Source organism: Bubalus kerabau, chromosome 1 (genome assembly GCF_029407905.1).
Source record: "Bubalus kerabau isolate K-KA32 ecotype Philippines breed swamp buffalo chromosome 1, PCC_UOA_SB_1v2, whole genome shotgun sequence".
In the NCBI taxonomy this organism is placed as follows: Eukaryota; Metazoa; Chordata; class Mammalia; order Artiodactyla; family Bovidae; genus Bubalus; species Bubalus kerabau.
The window spans coordinates 136,211,523-136,237,163 of NC_073624.1; the positions used below are offsets into that span (position 1 = coordinate 136,211,523).

At 48.7% G+C, this 25,641-nt stretch overlaps 2 protein-coding genes across 13 annotated transcripts; both read right to left on the reverse strand.

The window, feature by feature from the left end:
• Positions 1-1,586: 1,586 nt before the first annotated feature.
• LOC129658218 (ral guanine nucleotide dissociation stimulator-like) lies at positions 1,587-12,558 on the reverse strand. Its single transcript, XM_055589356.1, has 9 exons — positions 10,835-12,558; positions 6,156-6,276; positions 5,702-5,792; positions 5,179-5,289; positions 4,357-4,550; positions 3,676-3,735; positions 2,551-2,744; positions 2,127-2,280; positions 1,587-1,869 (listed from the first exon to the last, which is right to left on the reverse strand). Exons 2-9 carry the CDS (start codon positions 6,260-6,262, stop codon positions 1,680-1,682), a joined length of 1,101 nt encoding a protein of 366 aa, XP_055445331.1. The 5' UTR covers positions 6,263-6,276; positions 10,835-12,558; the 3' UTR covers positions 1,587-1,679.
• Positions 12,559-14,608: 2,050 nt separating this feature from the next.
• Positions 14,609-25,632, reverse strand: LOC129658234 (ral guanine nucleotide dissociation stimulator-like). 12 transcript variants are annotated; one of them, XM_055589366.1, is made up of 9 exons: positions 25,134-25,632; positions 19,166-19,286; positions 18,708-18,812; positions 18,185-18,295; positions 17,364-17,555; positions 16,684-16,743; positions 15,901-16,129; positions 15,562-15,755; positions 14,609-15,291 (listed from the first exon to the last, which is right to left on the reverse strand). In XM_055589366.1, exons 2-7 carry the CDS (start codon positions 19,270-19,272, stop codon positions 15,958-15,960), a joined length of 747 nt encoding a protein of 248 aa, XP_055445341.1. In that variant the 5' UTR covers positions 19,273-19,286; positions 25,134-25,632; the 3' UTR covers positions 14,609-15,291; positions 15,562-15,755; positions 15,901-15,957. The 12 variants fall into 12 exon arrangements, with proteins under 12 accessions (XP_055445341.1, XP_055445332.1, XP_055445348.1 ...); XM_055589357.1 differs by lacking the exon at positions 25,134-25,632 and adding an exon at positions 24,836-24,962 and having other exon boundaries at positions 14,609-15,285; positions 18,708-18,798; XM_055589373.1 differs by lacking the exon at positions 25,134-25,632 and adding an exon at positions 24,836-24,962 and having other exon boundaries at positions 18,708-18,798.
• Between the last annotated feature and the right edge of the window lie 9 nt (positions 25,633-25,641).

A 25,641-nucleotide genomic window follows, 5' to 3' on the forward strand; every position in this document is an offset into this window, starting at 1 on the left:
TCCAACTATGAGGGAGGCCTGGGGTTGCTCGTGTCACCCAGTCATAAACCACCCAGAGATGTGGAAGGCTGGGCAGACTGTGTGCAGGCTTTGAAAGCTCCTTGCTTAATCAGTCACTGTCCTTTAGGAAAATTGAGGCCCTGATAGGAGTGGGAAAATCCAGGACCCAGGGCAGGGGCAGTCTCAGGCCATCCTAGGCTAGGGCTGCACCACACACACAGGCTTGGCTTTGGGAATTAGAGAGCCAAGAACCCCAGCACATCTCCATTTACTGGGATTACATGTCTGGGGGTGTCCACACAAATATACACGACACTCACACTAACATCAGAAGAAGTGACAGTAGGGCATGGAGTCAAAGAGGAGCGGATCTGGGGTGGCGACAAATGAAAAAGAAGCAAGGTGATGATTACAGACTGGACCTTACACTGTCTTTGGAGCAGGATCAGACCATGACTCCGCTGGAGGCCTCTGCCAGTCTCTCCCAGGGGTTTGAGGCTGTGGACTCGCCTAGGACATGAGCTGCTTCATTCAGGGGCGGGCCACAGGGGCCTCCTCAGAGGGTTCTTCCCCAGAGTGAGGGACCAGGTGCCGAGAATGTGTGGCAGAGAGGACAATGGAACACAGATGAAGAAGTGGAAATGGAAACACTACAGGTACACTTCCACCACAGGTCCTCACACAGATAACTACAGAAAATTCAGTCACCGCCCACATTCCGCTCCTATATCAACAATGAAAGAAGTTAACGCAGAAAGTCACAAGCCTGTAGACAAGTGTTCAGAGCAGCACTATACACAAGAGCCCCAAAGTGAAAACAGTCCTAATGTCCATCAACAGATGAGTGACAGCCGAGTGCAATGCCTTCCCAGACTGCAGGACTCAGTTCAGTTCAGTCACTCTGTCCTGTCCAACTCTTTCCAACTCCATGAATCCCAGCACGCCAGGCCTCGCTGTCCATCACCAACTCCGGAGTTCATACTAACTCATGTGCATCGAGTTGGTGATGCCACCCAGCCATTTCATCCTCTGTCATCCCCTTCTCCTCCTGCCCCCAATCCCTCCCAGCATCAGGGTCTTTTCCAATGAGTCAACTCTTCGCATGAGGTGGCCAAAATATTGGAGCTTCAGCCTCAGCATAAGTCCTTCCAATGAACACCCAGGACTGGTCTCTTATAGGATGGACTGGTTGGATCTCCTTGCAGTCCAAGGGACTCGCAAGAGTCTTCTCCAACACTGCAGTTCAAAAGCATCAATTCTTTGGACTCAGCTTTCTTTACAGTCCAACTCTCACATCCATACATGACCACTGGAAAAACCATAGTCTTGACTAGATGGACATTTTTTCGCAAAGTAATATCTCTGCTTTGTAATATTCTATCTAAGTTGGTCATAACTTTCCTTCCAAGGAGTAAGCGTCTTTTTATTTCATGGCTGCAATCACACACTGCAGTGATTTTGGAGCCCAAAATAAGAGTTGGTGTCAAATAGGATGCAGATGCTCTAAAACAGACAATCGACGGGGTCATGTAACGTAGTGAACGTTCTCCAAGCCGCTCACACGTACAATTGAAAAAGTCATAGAATTCCATTTCTATCTAAGTTTACTTTATCTCATAGAAAAAATGTTTGTACATGTAATAAAAAAAAAAAAAAACACATATTAAGAGAGGGAATTATCAGGGTGGAGACACAGGCTCCAGGCCTGGTGCTGGCACGGGGGCAGCACACCATCTGCCGGGCAAGGCAAGGCTCGCTGACGGTCTGAGACCGGTTCCAGGGATGTTAGGGGAGGAACTGGCTCCAGCACCTGAGCTGCTACACAAGCTGGGTCTGCTGGGGTCTCTGGAAGCACAGCTGGATAACACCGGAGCCACAGCTGATTGCAAAGCACCAAGAGGCTCCAGAGCCCAGGCAGTGCCCTGGCCAAGGTTGGCTTAAGACTGGGGACTGAGGCTGTGGAAGTAGCGCTGGCACAGGATTTTCTGGGTGATTCAGGCTCTGAAGGGAGAAGAGAGCTGTTTCTTGCACGTTCTCTGGATCTACAACTGGAGCCTGGAGGTACTTTTCCTCGCCACTCAGCTTAAGTGAGAGCCAGGGCATGAGCATGCTGTGGCTCCGGGTTTGGAGCTGGCATGTTTACTTGATGCAGACCTTGCACTTGAATGGGAGCTGGGCTTTGAGCTTGCTCTGACTGTGGAGCTGTGGCAGGTATTAGGGGTGCTGTTGGCGCGAGATCTGATGATGTTTCCGGAGCTTCTTCTCCAGCGGGTGCTGGGTCTCCCAGAAGAGAAAACACTGTCAGTAAGACTGCTTGTCCATGGATCCCAAAAACAGGAACATACTTGCTACTTAGCCCTGAAATCACTATCCAAGATGCCACCTACCCTAAGGAAGCCCTCCCAGGCTGCAGTCCAGGGGAATAGTGATCTGAGCCTCCTCAATGCTCCTGGCCTACTTCCAGCCTCAGGAGGCTCTGATCTGTGTGGCCCAGCCCCCTCCCTTCCTTATTCGTCCCCATCCTCCTCACCCACCCCGAGTCCTCCTCACCATGACCCTCGGCCTCAGTGGGCTCCAGGGTCTCCAGCAGCGTCAGGAGATGGCGGGCTCGCTGCTCCAGGTCCGAGTCAGGCATGTTGAGCTCTATGTAAGCGAGGAGCATCTTCAGGCAGGGAAATTCTGGGGACTGCTGGAAATCCTCAGGGTAAAGGTGCAGCCAGGTGCCCAGGATGGAGGCCATGGCCCTGGGGGGAGTCACGGGGGCAGCAGAGTCAGAGACCTGGCCTTCCCGCAACACTGCACTCCAGGGCAAACCTGCGGAAACCTGGGCCTCTGCACCTTCTGCCCCTGCCCATCCAGAGGTCAGTTCTCCTCCACAGTCCATCTCACCTGGCAGACCAGGCAGAGGAGGCCTGGACACAGAGGAGTGGCTGCCAAGGAGCCTGCTCAAGTGACATCCCTTGATCCATGGTGTGACCATCTGTCTGCTTCCTGAGGTCTGCCTGACACGGCGCACTGTCCATCTCCCTGCCCCTCCCCCTGGTATCACCACTGCGAGGGCAGGCAGGGTGTCTACTCTGGTCACTGCATCTCTGGAACACGTCAGGGGTCCCAGGAGTATCTGTCTAAGGAGGGCACACACAGACTCTGTCATCTGCTCAGGCTTCCTGCAGGCCTCCTAACACCACACATTTACCTCCTACATCTACAGGCTGCCCTGTCTGCTAGGGACGCACCTGCGTCTCCTCCCACCAGTGACACTCCTCCTTCCCCAGCAAGGGCTCAGCTGTCCCCTGAGTGTCCCTGGGTCCACTGAGCACCAGCTGATCACCCCCGCCGAGGTTCCACCAGACAGTGAGCTGGGTGATCTCCACACTTTGTGTTCTGGGTCCCGGGATCAGGGGTAGAGGCAGGACTGGGATGGACAGGGTATGGGTGTGGACTCGCATGGGTGGACTCTGACCTCTGACCTCCCAGATGCTCCTCACAGCACCCCAGAGCCCTCCACAGCTCTCTTGGCCTCCTTTCCTCTTTTCCAGGACAAGCTCCCCAGACCTTGGCCCCCAGCTATGTGGGATCCAGGATTCTGCCAGCCCTGCCCAACCAGCAACCCCATTACTCCAGGCAGTTCTCTGGGATAGGGAGTCGCTCCCTCTTGAGTCACAATCCACTCACATTTTCAGCTGGTGCAGGGGTCCACCATCCTCATCGCAGTAAGGGAGGATGCATCCGTACCTACAAGAGGCCAGGAGGCATCACATGGACAGTGCTGCAGACATGCCTGGATGTGATGGCTAATGTGAGGGGTTCCCTCCCACCCACAACCCCCACCCCGGAGAACTGAAGCCCTGGGGGGCCAGGACTGCTGTCTGCTTGATGCATTACATGATGCTTCTTCCTAGAAAAGTGCCTGCACCTTGTGCACCTTCCTCTATATTTCAAGAACAAATGAGCCCAACCAGCCCCATCTGAGTGCCTGGAGCAATATTGATCACTCCCAGGGACCCTTGTTCTCACTCACCCAGGACTGGGTACCACTTACACCTCACCTTGCAATTGGGAAAATGCTTTGGGCCCAAGTCAAAGGCACAGAGACAACAGAGACAGAGGCTTCCTTGAGGGGAGGAGGAACGTGATGTCTCAGCACAACCACAGCCATTCCAGGGGTCCAAGTTCCCAGTAAGCACTTTCCAGGATGCACCCACTTAGTCCCCCCGAGGGGCTGCTCCTCCCTTTCCCCTCAAGTGCAGAGGGAGTTAACTGGGGCTCACAGAGGTGGAGAGACGTTCCCACGACTCACAGCTGGAAGGTGACCAGGTCTCCCTGAGTACCCAGTAGGGGAGGGGTAGTGCTCACCTCGTGAAGAGAAGGTCCAGCACCTGCTGGGTGGTGCCAAAAGCCCTGTAGGTGCCCAGGAATGTGGGGAGGTAGGCGGGGTCACCGCCCAGGAAGGCAGGCACCAGGTTGCCCACCAACGTCTCCAGTCGGCGTCTCCGGACACTCCACACCCTGTAGGTCTCATTCGTGTCCCCTGTGGACACACTTTCCCCCTGGGGTGGAACACAGCAGAGACACGAGTCAGAGGCGGCACCAAAGACTCCAGGAAGGCATGTGCTGGAGCTCAGACTGAGTGCCCAAGCCTCCAGGACTCATGACAGGAGGAGGGGTAGGAGTGTCCTCCACAGAATAAAAACCCTGGCATCACCATTGAACTGGCGCCGGGCCATGGTTACGTGTGTTAGCGTCTCGGACAGTTTGTATTGGACAGTTCCCCGTCTGTAACTGCATCATCCCTGTGGTGGTGACCACAGCATCCCATTCTGGGGATGAGAACTGGGGTGAGAGGGGCTGAACCTGGGGTGAGAAGTATTAGGATTCTCAGGCCCACATGGATACCTGGGATGGAGTTAATACAGGATACACCGTAGAAACATGCAGTGAAGCTCCTTGGGGAACATGAAGTGAAATCCTATCACAATCTCCTGAGATTTCCACATGGAGGTGAACAGTGATTTTGCATCTGGACAAGTAGGGCCTGGCCCGGGAGGGCGCCTCTCAGAGATGACAGTCCCAGGTTCCTTTCGGAGCAGGACTCTAGGAGGGACCCGGAGGAGGGCCAGGGTGGCTCTGGGACCTGGAACTTTCTGGGTGTAGGATCGCCTCCCAGCTGGCACTCACCCTGTGCCCGCCCTGGGCTCTGTTGCTGGTGTGGGGCTCCGGCCCCTCATGCAGGGAGATGGAGCAGGGTGCTCCGTGGACCCGCTCCTGTCTGCAGTCCTGTGAGGAGCCCTGTGAACAAGTGCCCAGAAGCCAGGCAGAAAGTCTCAGGGCACCGGCCAGCTGTCTGTAGTACTTCTCAGACCCCTAGACATCTCCCCTCCAGACACACGCCCACCATTCTCCCTACCGACCTCCACCAAGGATGTAGACACCCGACCACCTGAGGGCCTTGGAGCCACACTGGCACAGAGAAGAGCACCTCAGGGATCCTGTTTCCCCACTGCCAGCCTGTCCTCAGGTGTGACCGTGACAGGACCACCAGGTCACCACGGGCCCACCAACCTGTTCCTGCCCAGAGGGAGAACCTCCCCTCAAGTTCCACTTCCCCCCACATGGAGATGAGGTCAGCTGGCACTGCCCAGGGAAGGCTCCCAGTGGCGGGCTGGCCCGGTGTGGCCAGCTCTAGGTTGCCTGTGGTTACCTTAGATGACCTCCTGGTAAAGGACCAGAGGCATCCGGGTTGAGTGCTGAACCGCCTGAAACATCTGAAAAACCTCTCCCTCCAGGGTTTCCTGAAGCAGAAGCCCTGGTCAGTCGAGACACAGCTGGAGAACATCCTTCTGGATGAAGTCTCTCCAGCCAAGTGAGCCCAGCTGGGTGTGGCGCTGTGCTAGGAGGTGGGTGCCTGGTTACAGGGTTCCGAGTTCTGTTAGGGTCTGCTGTCAAGAAAGTGACTTCTCCTCCGGGGACCCCTTCCTTCAATTGACAGTTGACACCCCTACACACAACCCTTGGATACTGATCGCTCATCCCTCATCCCCACAGCCCCGGGTCTCACACAGTTGCTCCACACAGCCCTCCACACAGCTCCTGGGTAGGGTGTATGCAGCTCTGAGGAGACAGACCTGGGTCCAGTCTCACCCCCCATTTCCTACCTGTTCTCCATCCTGGATGAATCCATGTGTCTCTCAAAGCCTGCCTGAGTCCCCACCTGCACATCGGGGATCATGCCCACATGGACTTTAGGGATGTGCTCAGACATCGGTGGGACAAGACCTGGAAAACGTGGGAGTCCTGTCTCAGGCAGGCAGTACCTCCAGCCCTTGTATATTCTTCTTATTACCTTCCTCATATCTGTCCCTCTTTTGTTCCCACCCCACAGTCCTTTTCATATTCACTCTGCTCGGGGGGTGTGTGTGTGTTTGTGTGTGTGTACCTGTGCTCACTCTCTAGAGGCCAGAGGAACACTGCCCCTAAATAGGGAGGGATGGTAAGAGATTCCTAGGATCTAAGGCTTTCTAATTTCTAATGGATTGAAACCTGAATAAAAGAACTGAAACCATTAAGATCCTAGAAATAAACTGAAACTATGTTTTTGTATATTAGTCTTGGCAATGAAGTTTATTTGTAATTCCAAAAGCAAACGAAGTGAAAGGAAAACACACCAAGTGAGACTACATCAAACTCAAAAGCCTCTGCATGGGGAACCATCAATAAAATGAGAAATGAAGGATGAAATGGAGAACATATTGGCAATTCTCATGTCTAATAAGGGTTCTTATCCAAAATATGTAAGAAACGCACACAATTCTAAAGCAAAGAAGCACACAAAAATAATCTCATTGAGAAATGGGGGTAAGTTCTGATTTGTCTGAGAAGGCCTTACAAATACCTCAGAAATGAAGAGAAACAATATTTGGCAAAACTAATACAATTATGTAAAGTTTAAAAATAAAATAAAATTTAAAAAAAAAGTTAAAAAGAAAAAAAAACACAACTGAGAAAAAGAAAGATATACCCATGTTAAATCAGAGTTCCAAAACATAGCAACGAGAAATAAGAAACCCTAGGGGAAAAGTACAAAGAAATAGAGGAAAGCAATAGAATGGGAAAGACCTGAGATCCTTTCCAGATAATTAGAGACACTAAGGGAACTTTGGTGGAAAAATAGGCACAATAAGGGATGGATACGCTATGGATCTCAGAAGCAGAAAATATTAAGAGGAGGCAAAAATACACTGAGGAATTATACAAAGAAAGGCGTTAATGACATGGACAACTATGACGGGATGGTCACTCACCTAGAGCCAGACATCCTTGAGTATGAAGTCAAGTGGGTCTTAAGAAGCGTTACTACAAATAAAGCTTGTGGAGGGGATAGTTCCTTCCACTGAGTTATTTAAGATGATGCTTTGAAAGTGCTGCACTCAATATGCCAGCAAATTTGGAAAACTCAGCAGTAGCCACAGGGCTGCAAAAGTTCAGTTTTCATTCCAGTCCTGCAAAAGAATCTTCAACCTTCCGCAGAACTGTGCTCATTTCACAAGCTAGCAAGTTAATGCTCAAAAGTCTTCAAGCTAGATTCCAGAGGAACAAGCTGGATTTCAAAAAGGCAGAGGAACCAGAGATCAAACTGCCAACATCCACTGGATATAGAAAAGCAGATAATTCCAGAGAAACATCTACTTCTGCTTCATTGACTACACAGAATAAAGCCTTGACTCTGTGCATCATAACAAACTGTTGAAAATGCTTCAAGAGATTGGAGTAGCGGAAAACCTTACCTGCCTCCTGCAAAAACTGTACACAGGTCAAGAAGCAACAGTTAGAACCGGGCATGGAACAACAAACTGGGTCAAAATTGGGAAAGGAGAACAACAAGGCTGTATATTGTCACCCTGCTTATTTAACTTCTAGCCACAGCACATCATGCGAAATGCTGGGCTGGATGAAGCACAAGCTAGAATCAAGATTGCCTGGAGAAGTATCAGGAACCTCAGATATGCAGATAACACCGCCGTTTGCACATTGTATGATCACTCACCTAGAGCAGATGGTGTGATCACTCACCTAGAGCCAGACATCTTGGGATGCGAAGTCAAGTGGGCCTTAGGAAACATCACTACGAACAAAGCTCGTGGAGGTGATGGAATTCCAGGGAAACTATCTCAAATCTCAAAAGGCGAGGCTGTGAACGTTCTGCACTAAATATGCCTGCAAGTTTGGAAAACTCAGCAGTGGCCACAGGACTGGAAAAGGTCAGTTTTGATTCCGGTCCCAAAGAAAGGCTATGCCAAGGAATGCTATAACTACTTCACAATTGCACTCATCTCACACAGTAGCAAAGTAATGCTCCATATTCTCCAAGCCAGGCTTCACAGTACATCAACTGTGAGCTTCCAGATGTTCAAGCTGGAGTTAGAAAACCCAGATGAATCAAAGATCAGATTGCCAACATCTGTTGGATCATGGAAAAAGCAAGAGGGTTCCAGAGAAACATCTACTTCTGCATTATTGACCACGCCAAAGCCTTTGACTGTGTGGATCACAAGAACATGTGGAAAATTCTTCAAGAGATGGGGATACTAGCCCACCTGACTGGCGCCTCCTGAGAAATCTGTATGCAGGTCGAGTAGCAACAGTTAGAACTGGACATGGACCAACAGACTGGTTCCAAATTGGGGAAGGAGTATGTCAAGGCTGTATATTGTCACCCTGCTTCTTTAACTTATATGCAGAGGACATCATGAGAAACGCTGGACTGGATGAAGCACAAACTGGACTAGAACTCAAGAATGTCCAGTTTGTGGGAGGGAGAAATATCAATCACCTCAGATACGCAGATAACACCATTCTTATGGCAAAAAGTGAAGGGGAACTAAAGAGCTTCTCGATGAAAGTGAAAGAGGAGAGTGAAAAAGTTGACTGAAAGCTCAACACTGAAAAAAGTTACATCATGGTATCCGCTCCCATCACTTCATGGCAAATAGATGGACAAACAGTGGGAGAGTGACAGACTTTATCTTTTTGGGCTCCAAAATGCCTGCAGGTGGTGACTGCAGCCATGAAATCAAAAGACGCTTGCTCCTTGGAAGGAAAGCTATGACAAACTTACACAGCGTCTTAAAAAGCACGTACGTCACTTTGCTGACAAAGGTCGATGTAGGCAAAGCTATGGTTTCACCAGTAGATCTGTCTGGATGTGAGAGATGGACCATAAAGAAGGTTGAGCACCAAAGAACTGTTGCTTTTTGAACTGTGGTCTTGGCGAAGACTATTGCGAGTGCATTGTGCTGCAAGGAGATCAAACCAGTCAATCCTAAAGGAAATCGACCCTGAATATCCATTGGATGGACTGATGCTGAACCAGAAGCTCCAATGCTTTGGCAGCCTGATGCCAGTAACAACTCACTGGAAAAGACCCTGATTGGGAAATATTGAGGGCAGGAGGAGAAGAGGAGTGACAGAGGATGAGATGGTTGGATGGCATCATCGACTCATTGGACAGTGGTTTCAGCAAACTCTGGCAGATAGTGAAGGACAAGGAAGCCTGGGATCCTGCAGTCCATGGGGTCAAAAAGGGTCAAACACTACTGAGCGAAGGAACAACAAGACATCTCCCCAAAGAAGACACTTAGATGTTCACCAGGCATTTGAAGAGATGTTCAATGTCGTTAATCCTCACGCACGTGAAAATAAAAACCACAATGAGATACAGAATGGCTATCATCAGAAAGAACACAGTTATGAAATCTTGACCAGGATGTAGAGTACAGGGAACCTTCGTAAACTGGTTGGAACGAAAATTGGTGTAGCCGATATGGAAGGCAGTATGGAGTTTCCTCAAATAAAACTAAAACTAACAATAAAACTACTGTCTTATTCAGCAGTTCCATTACTGAATATTTATGTTCGAAGAAAACAAATAAACCAATATGAAAAGACATGCGCATCTGAATATTCATAGCAGCATTACTTTCAATAGCCAAGGCATAAAAACAATCTACGTGTCCAGCAGTAGGTGAATGGAAATATGGGTGTACAGAACATACATATATAATCTTTCTTGATTGAATTTTGATGACGTTTGCTCTCCAGAAATTTACTCACATAGCCTAACATGTTAAGCATATAGGGATGAAATGTTTCATTCTCTTTTCTATAATCCTTTTTGGGAAACCATTTATCTTATTCACAATAGGCTCATTTTAATTGGCTTGAAAGAGTCCATCTAATTTCCAGATAGAAAGACTACACTTTCATGTTCCAAAACCAAAATTTACTTGACTCCATCAAACATACTGTTTCTATTCCAATTGATTAATGTTTAATATTTCCATATTAAATCCCTCCTCCATTTCCACTGTCTAAAATTTTGTCTTCAATTCTCCGGTACAGTAAGTGTGGTGTGTAATTTAAATTTTGAAATGTAAGGAAAAATGTCCAAGTTTTACCAAAGGAAAGAAAAAAATCACAGCTGCCATAAGTGAAGGAAAAAAAAAAAAAGCACATCAGAAATGAAGTGATAGTAAGTGATGGAAACATAGGGGAATTGGGGAAATGAACACATTTTCAATAGGTTTCCCATATTTGTCTACATTTGCTTCTTTTTGTCCCCCTTCTCTACGATGGTCTTTAAAAAAATTAATGCACTTTTAATTTTTAAAAGTATGTGTTTTCTACTCTATAAGACAAAGAGTTAAAAGCAACCACATACAAAGAATATGAAAACCTTTTAAAATAAAATAGAAAAAACAGACAGAGAGTGTTACAAAAACTCGCATCGGACGAACTGCCATGCTCAATAAATCTCAAAACACATCCCCAACCTTACCGAAACCGAAGACAAAGAACGATTTAAATGACTTTCAACTGTTGCTATTATAGAAAGGTTTTTCAATGGTAGCATGCCTTACGTAGTATGCAAGTCACCTTTTTAACTAAGAGCTCGGGCCTTGATTGCATAATTGCAGTAACGTGAATCCCATGGAGGAGCCATTTACACATGTTACCCATTTACCCAAGATGGAGGTAAGGTTTCTCCCAATTAATCCAATGATCTAAGATGCTGGGGGCTGAGAAGACTCTTTTACAGACAGACTGGTGACAAACCTATGTTATATGGTAGTTACTTATCATGGACTTGTATGAAACACTTGAAAATCAAAGACTTCGCCTGATGATGGTTTGGTCAAGATGAGGAAAGGCTCATTCTCAGCTATCACCTATTTGATATGAGGGTTTCCCATTTCCAGAGCCTGAGAATTCCTGGCACCCTTGCAGGAAGCACAACTGCCCTGGTGCACCACGGACACCCTGCATGGGGGACCAGGGGTGTGGACTTTCCAAGGCACCAGGGGCTTCAACTGTCAGCAACACCTGGGGAAATCTATGCTTCATATCCTTCACTCTGTGCTGCTTTAATCACAGCTTCATGGATGTACAGATGAGGTTTAAAAAAAAAAAAAACCCACGTCTAAACTGTGCAGTTCAGTAAGGTCTCACACATGTATGTATCCAGAAAAGCATCAGCGGATTTAAGATTAAGACATACAGACTGCTCGCCACGTTTGCTTCATGCTCCTGGTCACCCACGCCTCCCACCCATCCCCGGGCAACCACCAATCTGCTTTCTTCAGAAATGACATTGTTCTGTATCTGGATGCTTTTCCTCAGCATGGATGTTTTGAGATTTATAAGAAACCTATGAGGTGGGCATGGCTGAGTTCCTCCACCTAGGAAGGCGGCAGCCCATCAACCAGCAGGGGGACCCCGGGGTGGGATTGCCTATGAGGATGAATGGCTTGGTAAGGAGTCAGCAGAAGAGGAAGAGGGTGAGATAGCCGCCTTTCCTACTAGGAATCAGACTGCCCCACAAGAGAATCACACTGGGATTCGAACATGGCTAAAGGAAGATGGGATCAGAGTCACTTTGTCAGGACTCAAGTGAGTGGGCACTAAGACATTAAATGATGCCAGGTTGGCAAACATAGAACAGGGAGAGAGGGCAGTTCCAGGTAAATGCCTCAATGGACTACAGAAGCCTTTTGCAGATTCCCTGAGATTGATCGTGAAAGTGCAGAGGGAGGAATGATCTCAAAAGAGAGATTTCTCACTCAGTCGGATCCAGATATCCTCAGAAAGCTACAAAACAGGCATATGGACCAAATCATCTTAGATAACCTATTGCAACTGGCTCAGACATTTTATCAAGGCAGGGAGGAAGAGGAGAAGAGGCAGAAAAAGCAGGGAAGACTGAAGTCCCAGCAGCAGCTCTCAGATCCACTCTGAAACAGCCAGAGAAAAACGCCCACAGGGACCCAGGCAGAAAGGAACGGCCTTGTTGTTACTGAAGAAAGCGGGGACACCTGCGAGAGTTGCTCTCGGGCAGCTAAGCCACCACTGTCTCCATGCCCAGTGTGCAGACGTCCACACTGGAGAACGCTGCTCTCTGAGGCCTAGGCCCCAGGGATCGGACTCTCAAGGCAATCAGAACTGAAGGTGCCTGGGGCTCCCCATACAGCCCCTATGGAAATTCCACCTGAGGAACCCTGGGTCATGACAACTGTGGGGGCCAATCAGTCGATTTCCTCTTAGACCACATGGCAACTTACTCTGTATTTACTGAAGCCCTGGCGCACTCACTCCCGATCTGCTTCGTAACGGGGCTGTCTGCATGACCCAAACATTCTTATTTTAGTTGTGCTCCAAACTCCAATATCCACTATCAAGGAAAATATTATTTGTGCATTAAAACACAGTGTGAACTTTAAAGTGACAATCCCTGTTTTGGAGAGATCTCCTCCCATAGGTAGCACGGGTAAAAATCGCCCATCTAGTCTGCAGATCACATTCTAGAACGTGGTCCATGTCCAAGTCATCTTGTATCACTCAGTGCCTCAGCCATTCTTGGGGAAATGTTCCTTATCCTTCAGGGCATGAAGTTAAATGAGTGTGAACCCTCTCCCTCACCACAGCAAAGAGAGGCCCACAGAGCCATTGGGGGGTGCCTTCCAACTATGAGGGAGGCCTGGGGTTGCTCGTGTCACCCAGCTGTAAACCACCCAGAGATGTGGAAGGCTGGGCAGACTGTGTGCAGGCTTTGAAAGCTCCTTGCTTAATTGGTCACTGTCCTTTTGGAAAATTGAGGCCCTGATAGGAGTGGGAAAATCCAGGGCCCGGGGCAGGGGCAGAGTCTCAGGCCATCCTAGGCTAGGGCTGCACCACACACACAGGCTTGGCTTTGGGAATTAGAGAGCCAAGAACCCCAGAACATCTCCAGTTACCTGGATTAGGTGTCTGGGGGTGTCCACACAAATATACACGACACTCACACTAACATCAGAAGAAGTGACAGTAGGGCATGGGGTCAAAGGAGGACCGGATCTGGGGTGGCGACAAATGAAAAAGAAGCAAGGTGATGATCACTGAGTGGACCTCACACTGTCTTTGGAGCAGGACCAGACTTTGACTCCACCGGAGGCCTCTGCCAGTCTCTCCCAGGGGTTTGAGGCTGTGGACTCACCTAGGACTCGAGCTGCTTCATTCAGGGGCGGGCCACAGGGGCCTCCTCAGAGGCTTCTTCTCCAGAGTAAGGGACCAGGATGGGGGAATGTGTGGCATCGAGGACACTGCAACACAGATGAAGAAGTGGAAATGGAAACACTACAGGTACACTTCCACCACAGGTCCTCACAAAGGTAACTACAGAGAATTCAGTCACCGCCCACATTCCGCTCCTACATCAACAATGAAAGAAGTAAATCCAGAAAGTCACAAGCCTGTAGACAAGTGTTCAGAGCAGCACTATACACAAGAGCCCAAAAGTGAAGAGTCCTAATGTCCATCAACAGATGAGGAAGAGTCGAATGCAGTGCCTTCCCAGACTGCAGGACTCAGTTCAGTTCAGTTCAGTTCCTCAGTCGTGTCCGACTCTTTGTGACCCCATGAATCGCAGCATGCCAGGCCTCCCTGTCCATCACCAACTCTGGAGTTCATACTAACTCATGTGCATCGAGTCGGTGATGCCACCCAGCCATCTCGTCCTCTGTCATCCCCTTCTACTCCTGCCCCCAATCCCTCCCAGCATCAGGGTCTTTTCCAATGAGTCAATTCTTTGCATGAGGTGGCCAAAATATTAGAGTGTCAGCCTCAACATCACACCTTCCAATGAACACCCAGGACTGGTCTCCTTTAGGATGGACTGGTTGGATCTCCTTGCAGTCCAAGGGACTCGCAAGAGTCTTCTCCAGCACCACAGTTCAAAAGCATCAATTCTTCGGCGCTCAGCTTTCTTCACAGTCCAACTCTCACATCCATACATGACCACTGCTAAAAACATAGCCTTTACTGGATGGACCTTTGTGGGCACAGTAATATCTCTGCTTTTTAATATGCTATCTAGGATGGTCATAACTTTCCTTCCAAGGAGTAAGCGTCTTTTTATTTCATGGCTGCAATCACCATCTGCAGTGATTTTGGAGCCCAATGATAGTTGGCGTCAAATAGGATGCAGATGGTCTGCAACAGACAATCGACGGGGTCACGTAACACAGTGAATGTTCTCCATGCCGCTCACACGTACAATTGAAAAAGTCATAGAATTCCATTTCTATCTAAGTTTATTTTATCTCGTAGAAAAAATAAGTTTGTACATGTAATAAAAAAAATACATATTAAGAGAGGGAATTATCAGGGTGGAGACACAGGCTCCAGGCCTGGTGCTGGCACGGGGGCAGCACACCATCTGCCGGGCAAGGCAAGGCTCGCTGACGGTCTGAGACCGGTTCCAGGGATGTTAGGGGAGGAACTGGCTCCAGCACCTGAGCTGCTACACAAGCTGGGTCTGCTGGGGTCTCTAGAACCACAGCTGGATAACACCGGAGCCACAGCTGATTGCAAAGCACCAAGAGGCTCCAGAGCCCAGGCAGTGCCCTGGCCGAGGCTGGCTTAGCCTGGGGACTGAGGCTGTGGAAGCAGCGCTGGCACAGGATTTTTCGGGTGATTCAGGCTCTGAAGGGAGAAGAGAGCTGTTTCTTGCACGTTCTCTGGATCTACAACTGGAGCCTGGAGGTACTTTTCCTCACCTCTCAGCTTAAGTGAGAGCCCGGGCATGAGCATGCTGTGGCTCCGGGTTTGGAGCTGGCATGTTTACTTGATGCAGACCTTGAATTTGAATGGGAGCTGGGCTTTGAGCTTGCTCTGACTGTGGAGCTGTGGCAGGTATTAGGGGTGCTGTTGGCGTGAGATCTGGTGATGTTTTCAGAGCTTCTTCTCCAGCGGGTGCTGGGTCTCCCAGAAGAGAAAACACTGTCAGTAAGACTGCTTATCCCTGGATCCCAAAAACAGGAACATACTCGCTACTTAGCCCTGAAATCTCAATCCAAGATGCCACCTACTCCCAGGAAGTCCTCCCAGGCTGCAGTCCAGGGGAATAGTGATCTGAGCCTCCTCAATACTCCTGGCCTATTTCCAGCCTCAGGAGGCTCTGCTCTGTGTGGCCCAGCCCCCTCCCTTCCTTATTCATCCCAGTCCTCCTCACCCACCGTGAGTCCTCCTCACCATGCCCCTCAACCTCAGTGGGCTCCAGGGTCTCCAGCTGCGCCAGGAGGTGGCAGGCTCACTGCTCCAGGTTCGAGTTGGGCATGTTGAGCTCTACGTAAGCGAGGAGCATCTTCAGGCAGGGAAATTCTGGGGACTGCTGGAAATCCTCAGGGCAAAGGTGCAGCCAGGTGCCCAGGATGGAGGCCATGGCCCTGGGGGGAGTCACGGGGGCAGCAGAGTCAGAGACCTGGCCTTCCCGCCACACTGCACTCCAGGGCAAACCTGCGGGGACCTGGGCCTTTGTGCCTTCTGCCCCTGCCCATCCAGAGGTCAGTTCTCCTCCACAGTCCATCTCACCTGGCAGACCAGGCAGAGGAGGTCTGGACACTAGGGAGGGGCTGCCAAGGAGCCTGCTCAAGTGCCAGCCCTTGATCCATGGTGTGACCATCTGTCCGCTTCCTGAGGGCAGCCTGAAAGCTCAATGTCCCTCCCCCTGCCCCTCCCCCTGGTGTCACCACTGCAAGGGCAGGCAGGGTGTCTGCTCTGGTCACTGCATCTCTGGAACACGTCGGGGTCCCAGGAGTATCTGTCCAAGGAGAGCACACACAGACTCTGTCATCTGCCCAGGCTTCCTGCGGGCCTCCTAACACCGCACATTTACCTCCTACATCTACAGGCTGCCCTGTCTGCTAGGGACGCACCTGCGTCTCCTCCCGCCACTGACACTCATCCTTCCCCAGCAAGGGCTCAGCTGTCCCCTGAGTGTCCCTGGGTCCACTGAGCACCAGCTGATCACCCCCGCCGAGGTTCCACCAGACAGTGAGCTGGGTGATCTCCACACTTTGTGTTCTGGGTCCCGGGATCAGGGGTAGAGGCAGGACTGGGATGGACAGGGTACGGGTGTGGACTCGCATGGGTGGACTCTGACCTCTGACCTCCCAGATGCTCCTCACAGCACCCCAGACCCCTCCACAGCTCTCTTGGCCTCCTTTCCTCTTTTCCAGGACAAGCTCCCCAGACCTTGGCCCCCAGCTATGTGGGATCCAGGATTCTGCCAGCCCTGCCCAACCAGCAACCCCATTACTCCAGGCAGTTCTCTGGGATAGGGAGTTGCTCCCTCTTGAGTCACAATCCACTCACATTTTCAGCTGGTGCAGGGGTCCACCATCCTCATCGCAGTAAGGGAGGATGCATCCGTACCTATAAGAGGCCAGGAGGCGTCACATGGACAGTACTGCAGACACGCCTGGATGTGATGGCTAGAATGACAGGGTTCCCTCCCTCCCACAACCCCCACCCCGGAGAACTGAAGCCCTGGGGGCCAGGACTGCTGTCTGCTCGATGCATTACATCATGCTTCTTCCTAGAAAAGTACCTGCACCTCGTGCGCCTTTCTCTAATTTCAAGAACAAATGAGCCCAACCAGCCCCATCTGAGTGCCTGGGGCAATACTGATCACTCCCAGGGACCCTTGTTCTCACTCACCCAGGACAAGGCACCACTTACACCTCACCTTGCAATTGGGAAAATGCTTTGGGCCCAAGTCAAAGGCCCAGAGACAACGGAGACAGAGGCTTCCTCGAGGGGAGGAGGAACGTGATGTCTCAGCACAACCACAGCCATTCCAGGGGTCCAGATTCCCAGAGGTACTTTCCAGGATGCACCCACTTAGTCCCCCCGGGGGGCTGCTCCTCCCTTTCCCTTCAAGTGCAACGGGGGGCCAACTGGGGCTCAAAGAGGTGGAGAGACATTCCCACGACTCACAGCTGTAAGGTGGCCAGGTCCCCACGAGTACCCATTGGGGGAGGGGAAGTGCTCACCTTATGAAGAAGGTCCAGCACCTGCTGGGTGGTGCCAAAAGCCCTGTAGGTGCCCAGGAATGTGGGGAGGTAGGCGGGGTCACCGCCCAAGAAGGCAGGCACCAGGTTGCCCACCAACGTCTCCAGTCTGCGTCTCCGGACGCTCCACAGCCTGCCGGTCTCATTCCTGTCCCCTGTGGACATGCTTTCCCCCTGGGGTGGAACACAGCAGAGACACGAGTCAGAGGCGGCACCAAAGACTCCAGGAAGGCATGAGCTGGAGCTCAGACTGAGTCCCCAAGCCTTCAGGACTCATGACAGGAGGAGGGGTAGGAGTGCCCTCCACAGAATAAATGTCCTGGCATCACAAGTGAACTGGCGCTGGGCCATGGTTATGTGTGTTAGTGTCTCGGGGCAGTTTGTATTGGACAGCTCCCCGTGTGTAACTGCACCAGCCCTGTGGTAGTGACCACAACATCCCATTCTGGGGATGAGAACTGGGGTGAGAGGGGCTGAACCTGGGGTGAGAGGCATTAGGATTCTCAGGCCCACATGGATACCTGGGATGGAGTTAATACAGGATACACTGTAGAAACATGCAGTGAGGCTGCTTGGGGAAAATGAAGTGAAATCCTATCACAATGTCCTGAGATTTCCACATGGAGGTGAACAGTGATTTTGCATCTGGAAAAGTAGGGCCTGGGCTGTGAGGGAGCCTCGCAGAGATGACAATCCCAGGTTCCCTTCAGAGCAGGACTCTAGGAGGGACCTGGGGGAGGGCCAGGGTGGCTTTGGGACCCGGAACTCCCTGGAGGTAGGATCGACTACCAGCTGGCACTCACCCTGTGCCCGGCCTGGGCTCTGTTGTTGGTGTGGGGCTCCGGCCCCTCATGCAGGGAGATGGAGCAGGGTGCTCCGTGGACCCACTCCTGTCTGCAATCTGGTGAGGAACCCTGTGAACAAGTGCCCGGCAGCCAGGCAGAAAGTCTCAGGGCACCTGCCAGCTGTCTGTAGTACTTCTCAGATCCCTAGACATCTCCCCTCCAGACACATGCCCACCAGTCTCCCCACTGACCTCCACCGAGGATGTAGACACCCGACCGCCTGAGGGCCTTGGATCCACACTGGCACAGAGAAGAGCACCTCAGGGATCCTGTTTCCCCACTGCCAGCCTGTCCTCAGGTGTGACCGTGACAGGACCACCAGGTGACCACGGAGCCACCAACCTGTTTCTGCCCAGAGGGGGAACCTCCCCTCAAGTTCCACTTCCCCCCACATGGAGGTGAGGGCAGCTGGCACTGCCGAGGGAAGGCTCCCAGTGGTGGGCTGGCCCGGTGTGGCCAGCTCTAGGTTGCCTGCAGTTACCTTAGGTGACCTCCTGGTAAAGGACCAGAGGCATCCGGGTTGAGTGCTGAACCGCCTGAAACATCTGAAAAACCTCTCCCTCCAGGGTTTCCTGAAGCAGAAGCCCTGGTCAGTTGAGACACAGCTGGAGAACATCCTTCTGGATGAAGTCTCTCTAGCTGAATGAGCCCAACTGGCTGTGGCGCTGTTGCTAGGAGATGGGTGCCTGGTGACAGGATTCTGAGTTCTGTTAGGGTCTGCCGTCAAGGAAGTGACTACACCTCTGGGGGCCCCTTCCTTGGATTGCCAGTTGACACATCTGCACGTAGCCCTCGGGATACTGACCGCTCATCCCTCATCCCCGCAGCCCCGGGTCTCACACAGTCGCTCCACACAGCCCTCCACACAGCTCCCGGGTAGGGTCTGTGTGCAGCACTGAGGAGACAGTCCTGGGTCCAGTCTCACCCCCCATTTCCTACCTGTTCTCCATCCTGGATGAATCCTTGTGTCTCTCAAAGCCTGCCCGAGTCCCCACCTGCATATCGGGGATGATGCCCACATGGACTTTAGGGATGTCCTCAGACATCGGTGGGACAAGACCTGGAAAATGTGGGAGTCCGTGTCTCAGGCAGGCAGTGCCTTCAGCCCCTGTATATTCTTCTTATTACCTTCCTCATATCTGTCCCTCTTTTGTTCCCACCCCATAGTCCTTTTCGTATTCACTGTGCTCGGGTGTGTGTGTGTGTGGGAACCTGTCCTCACTCTCTAGAGGCCAGAGGAACACTGCCCTAAATAGGGAGAGATGGTAAGAGATTTCTAAGATCTAAGGCTTTCTGATTTCTAATGGATTAAAACCTGAATAAAACAACTAAAACCATTAAGCTCCTAGAAATAAACTGGAACAATGTTCCTGTACATCAGTCTTGGCAATGAAGTTTGGATGCAATTCCAAAAGCAAAAGAAGTGAAAGGAAAACAGAACAAGTGAGACTACATCAAACTCAAAAGCCTCTGCATGGGGAACCATCAATAAAATGAGAAATGAAGGATGAAATGGAGAACGTATTGGCAATTCTCATGTCTAATAAGCATTCTTATCCAAAATATGTAAGAAATGCACACAATTCTAAAGCAAAGAAGCACACAAAAGTAATCTCATTGAGAAATGGGGGTAAGTTCTGATTTGTCTGAGAAGGCCTTACAAATACCTCAGAAATGAAGAGAAACAAAACACAACTGAGAAAAGGAAAGATATACCCATGTTAAATCAGAGTTCCAAAACATAGCAAAGAGAGATAAGAAACCCTAAGGGAAAAATACAAAGAAATAGAGGCAAGCAATAGAATGGGAAAGACCTGAGATCCTTCCCAGATAATTAGAGACACTAAGGGAACTTTGGTGGAAAAATAGGCACAATAAAGGACAGATATGGTATGTACCTCAGAAACAGAAAATATTAGGAAGATGCAAAAATACATAGAAGAATTATACAAAAAAGGCATTAAGGACCTGGACAACTACAATGGGATGGTCACTCACCTAGAGCCAGACATACTTGAGTATGAAGTCAAGTGGGTCTTAGGAAGTGTTACTACAAATAAAGCTTGTGGAGGGTATAGTTCCTTCCACTGAGTTATTTAAGATGATGCTTTGAAAGTGCTGCACTCAATATGCCAGCAAATTTGGAAAACTCAGCAGTAGCCACAGGGCTGCAAAAGTTCAGTTTTCATTCCAGTCCTGCAAAAGAATCTTCAACCTTCCACAGAACTGTGCTCATTTCAAAGGCTAGCAAGTTAACGCTCAAAAGTCTTCAAGCTAGGTCAACAGCAAAAGAGACACTGACGTATAGAACAGTCTTATGGACTCTGTGGGAGAGGGAGAGGGTGGGAAGATTTGGGAGAATGGCATTGAAACATGTAAAATATCATGTATGAAACGAGTTGCCAGTCCAGGTTCGATGCACGATACTGGATGCTTGGGGCTGGTGCACTGGGACGACCCAGAGGGATGGTATGGGGAGGGAGGAGGGAGGAGGGTTCAGGATGGGGAACACATGTATACCTGTGGCGGATTCATTTTGATATTTGGCAAAACTAATACAATTATGTAAAGTTTAAAAATAAAATAAAAATAAAAAAAAATAATAAATGAACCAAGAAATTCCAGATGAACAAGCTGGATTTCAAAAAGGCAGAGGAACAAGAGATGAAATTGCCAACATCCACTGGATCATAGAAAAGCAGGTAATTCCAGAGAAACATCTACTTCTGCTTCATTGACTACACAGAATAAAGCCTTGACTCTGTGCATCATAACAAACTGTTGAAAATGCTTCAAGAGATTGGAGTAGCGGAAAACCTTACCTGCCTCCTGCAAAAACTGTACACAGGTCAAGAAGCAACAGTTAGAACCGGGCATGGAACAACAAACTGGGTCAAAATTGGGAAAGGAGAACATCAAGGCTGTATATTGTCACCCTGCTTATTTAACTTCTAGCCACAGCACATCATGCGAAATGCTGGGCTGGATGAAGCACAAGCTGGGATCAAGACTGCCTGGAGAAGTATCAGGAACCTCAGATATGCAGATAAAAACGCTGTTTGCACATTGTATGATCACTCACCTAGAGAAGATGGTGTGATCACTCACCTAGAGCCAGACATCTTGGGATGCGAAGTCAAGTGGGCCTTAGGAAACATCACTACGAACAAAGCTCGTGGAGGTGATGGAATTCCAGGGAAACTATCTCAAATCCCAAAAGGCGAGGCTGTGAACGTTCTGCACTAAATATGCCAGCAAGTTTGGAAAACTCAGCAGTGGCCGCAGGACTGGAAAAGGTCAGTTTTGATTCCGGTCCCAAAGAAAGGCAATGCCAAGGAATGCTATAACTACTTCACAATTGCACTCATCTCACACAGTAGCAAAGTAATGCTCCATATTCTCCAAGCCAGGCTTCACAGTACATCAACTGTGAGCTTCCAGATGTTCAAGCTGGAGTTAGAAAACCCAGATGAATCAAAGATCAGATTGCCAACATCTGTTGGATCATGGAAAAAGCAAGAGGGTTCCAGAGAAACATCTACTTCTGCATTATTGACCACGCCAAAGCCTTTGACTGTGTGGATCACAAGAACATGTGGAAAATTCTTCAAGAGATGGGGATACCAGCCCACCTGACTGGCGCCTCCTGAGAAATCTGTATGCAGTCGAGTAGCAACAGTTAGAACTGGACATGGACCAACGGACTGGTTCCAAATTGGGGAAGGAGTATGTCAAGGCTGTATATTGTCACCCTGCTTCTTTAACTTATATGCAGAGGACATCATGAGAAACGCTGGACTGGATGAAGCACAAACTGGACTAGAACTCAAGAGTGTCCAGTTTGTGGGAGGGAGAAATATCAATCACCTCAGATATGCAGATAACACCATTCTTATGGGAAAAAATGAAGGGGAACTAAAGAGCTTCTCGATGAGAGTGAAAGAGGAGAGTGAAAAATTTGGCTGAAAGCTCAACACTGAAAAAAGTTACATCATGGTATCCGCTCCCATCACTTCATGGCAAATAGATGGACAAACAGTGGGAGAGTGACAGACTTTATCTTTTTGGGCTCCAAAATGCCTGCAGGTGGTGACTGCAGCCATGAAATCAAAAGACGCTTGCTCCTTGGAAGAAAAGCTATAACCAACCTATACAGCACATTAGAAAGCAAGACATTACTTTGCCAACAAACGTCCATCTGCTCAAAGCTATGGTTTCTCTAGTAGTCATGTATGGATGAGAGAGTTGGACTAGAAAGAAAGCTGAGCACCGAAGCATTGATGCTTTTGAACTTTGATGTTAGAGAAGACGCTTGAGAGTCCCTTGGACCTCAAGGAGCTCACACCAGTCCATCTTAAAGGAAATCAGTCCAAATATTCACTGAAGGGACTCGTTTTGAAGCTGAAACGCCAATACTTTTGGGCAACTGATGCAAAGAACCGATTCATTGGAAAAGACCCTGATGCTGGGAAAGATTGAAGGTGGATGGAGAAGCGGACGACAGAGGATGAGATGGGTGGATGGCATCACCATCTTGATGGACACAAGTTTGAGCAAACTCTGGGGGTTGGTGATGGAGAAGGAGGCCTGGCATGGTGCAGTCCACGGGGTCGCAAAGAGCTGGGCACGACTGAGCAACTGAACTGAACTGAATGGCAGAAAGAGAAGAGTAACTAAAGAGCCTCTTGATGAAGCTGAAAGAGGGGAGTGAAAAAGCTGGCTTAAAACTCAACATCGAAAGCACTAAGTTCATGGCATCCAGTTCATCACTTCCAGTCAAATAGATGGGGAAAGAATGGAAACAGTGACCGACTTTATTTTCTTGGGCTCCAAAATCACTGTGGATGGTGACTGCAGCCGTGAAATGAAAAGACACTTGCTCCTTGGAAGGAAAGCTATGACAAACCTACACAACGTCTTAAAAAGCATGTACATCACTTTGCTGACAAAGGTCGACATAGTCAAAGCTATGGTTTCACCAGTAGATCTGTCTGGATGTGAGAGATGGACCATAAAGAAGGTTGAGCACCAAAGAACTGTTGCTTTTTGAACTGTGGTCTTGGCGAAGACTATTGCGAGTGCATTGTGCTGCAAGGAGATCAAACCAGTCAATCCTAAAGGAAATCGATCCTGAATATTCCTTGGATGGACCAATGCTGAACCAGAAGCTCCATACTTTGGCAGTCTGATGCCAGTAACAACGCACTGGAAAAGACCCTGATTGGGAAATATTGAGGGCAGGAGGAGAAGAGGAGTGACAGAAGATGAGATGGTTGGATGGCAACATCGACTCATTGGACAGTGGTTTCAGCAAACTCTGGCAGATACTGAAGGACAAGGAAGCCTGGGATCCTGCAGTCCATGGGGTCATAATGGGTCAAACACTACTGAGCGAATGAACAAGACATTTCCCCAAAGAAGACACGTAGATGTTCACCAGGCATTTGAAGAGATGTTCAATGTCGTTAATCCTCACGCACGTGAAAATAAAAACCACAATGAGATACAGAATGGCTATCATCAGAAAGAACACAGTTATGAAATCTTGACCAGGATGTAGAGTACAGGGAACCTTCGTAAACTGGTTGGAACGAAAATTGGTGTAGCCGATATGGAAGGCAGTATGGAGTTTCCTCAAATAAAACTAAAACTAACAATAAAACTACTGTCTTATTCAGCAGTTCCATTACTGAATATTTATGTTCGAAGAAAACAAATAAACCAATATGAAAAGACATGTGCATCTGAATATTCATAGCAGCATTACTTTCAATAGCCAAGGCATAAAAACAATCTACGTGTCCAGCAGTAGATGAATGGAAATATGGGTGTACAGAACATACATATATAATCTTTCTTGATTGAATTTTGATGACGTTTGCTCTCCAGAAATTTACTCACATAGCCTAACATGTGAGTTTGTTTCATTCTCTTTTCTATAATCCTTTTTGGGAAACCATTTATCTTATTCACAATAGGCTCATTTTAATTGGCTTGAAAGAGTCCATCTAATTTCCAGATAGAAAGACTACACTTTCATGTTCCAAAACCAAAATTTACTTGACTCCATCAAACATACTGTTTCTATTCCAATTGATTAATGTTTAATATTTCCATATTAAATCCCTCCTCCATTTCCACTGTCTAAAATTTTGTCTTCAATTCTCCGGTACAGTAAGTGTGGTGTGTAATTTAAATTTTGAAATGTAAGGAAAAATGTTCAAGTTTTACCAAAGGAAAGAAAAAAAAATCACAGCTGCCATAAGTGAAGAAAAAACAAAAGCACATCAGAAATGAAGTGATAGTAAGTGATGGAGAGATAGGGTTTGGGGAAATGAACACATTTTCAATAGGTTTCCCATATTTGTCTACATTTGCTTCTTTTTGTCCCCCTTCTCTACAACGATGGTGTTTTAAAAAATTAATGCACTTTTAATTTTTAAAAGTATGTGTTTTCTACTCTATAAGACAAGGAGTTAAAAGCAACCACATTCAAAGAATATGAAAACCTTTTAAAATAAAATAGAAAAAAAAGACAGAGTGTTACAAAAACTCACATCAGACGAACTGCCATGCTCAATAAATCTCAAAACACATCCCCAACCTTACCGAAACTGAAGACAAAGAACGTTTTAAATGACTTTCAACCGTTGCTATTATACAAAGGTTTTTCAATGGTAGCATGCCTTACGTAGTATGCAAGTCACCTTTTTAACTAAGAGCTCGGGCCTTGATTGCATAATTGCAGTAACGTGAATCCCATGGAGGAGCCATTTACACATGTTACCCATTTACCCAAGATGGAGGTAAGGTTTCTCCCAAGTAATCCAATAATCTAAGATGCTGGGAGCTGAAAAGTCACCTTCACAGAGAGACTCGTGACAAACCCATGTTATACAGTACTTACCCACAATGGACCTGTATGAAACACTTGAAAATCAAAGACTTCGTCTGATGATGGTTTGGTCAAGATGAGGAAAGGCTAGTTCTCAGTTATCACCTATTTGATATGAGGGTTTCCCATTTCCAGAGCCTGAGAATTCCTGGCACCCTTGCAGGAAGCACAACTGCCCTGGTCCATCACAGACACCCTGCGTGGGAGACCAGGGGTATGGACTTTCCAAGGCACCAGGGGCTTCAACTGTCAGCACCGCCTGGGGAAATCTATGCTTCATATCCTTCACTCTGTGCTGCTTTAAAAACAGCTTCATGGATGTACAGATGAGGTTTAAAAAAAAAAAAAAAAAACCCACTTCTAAAGTTTGCAATTCAGTAAGGTCTCACACATGTATGTATCCAGAAAAGCATCAGCGGAATTAAGATTAAGACATACAGACTGCTCCCCACGTTTGCTTCATGCTCCTGGTCACCCACGCTTCCCACCCATCCCCGGGCAACCACTAATCTGCTTTCTT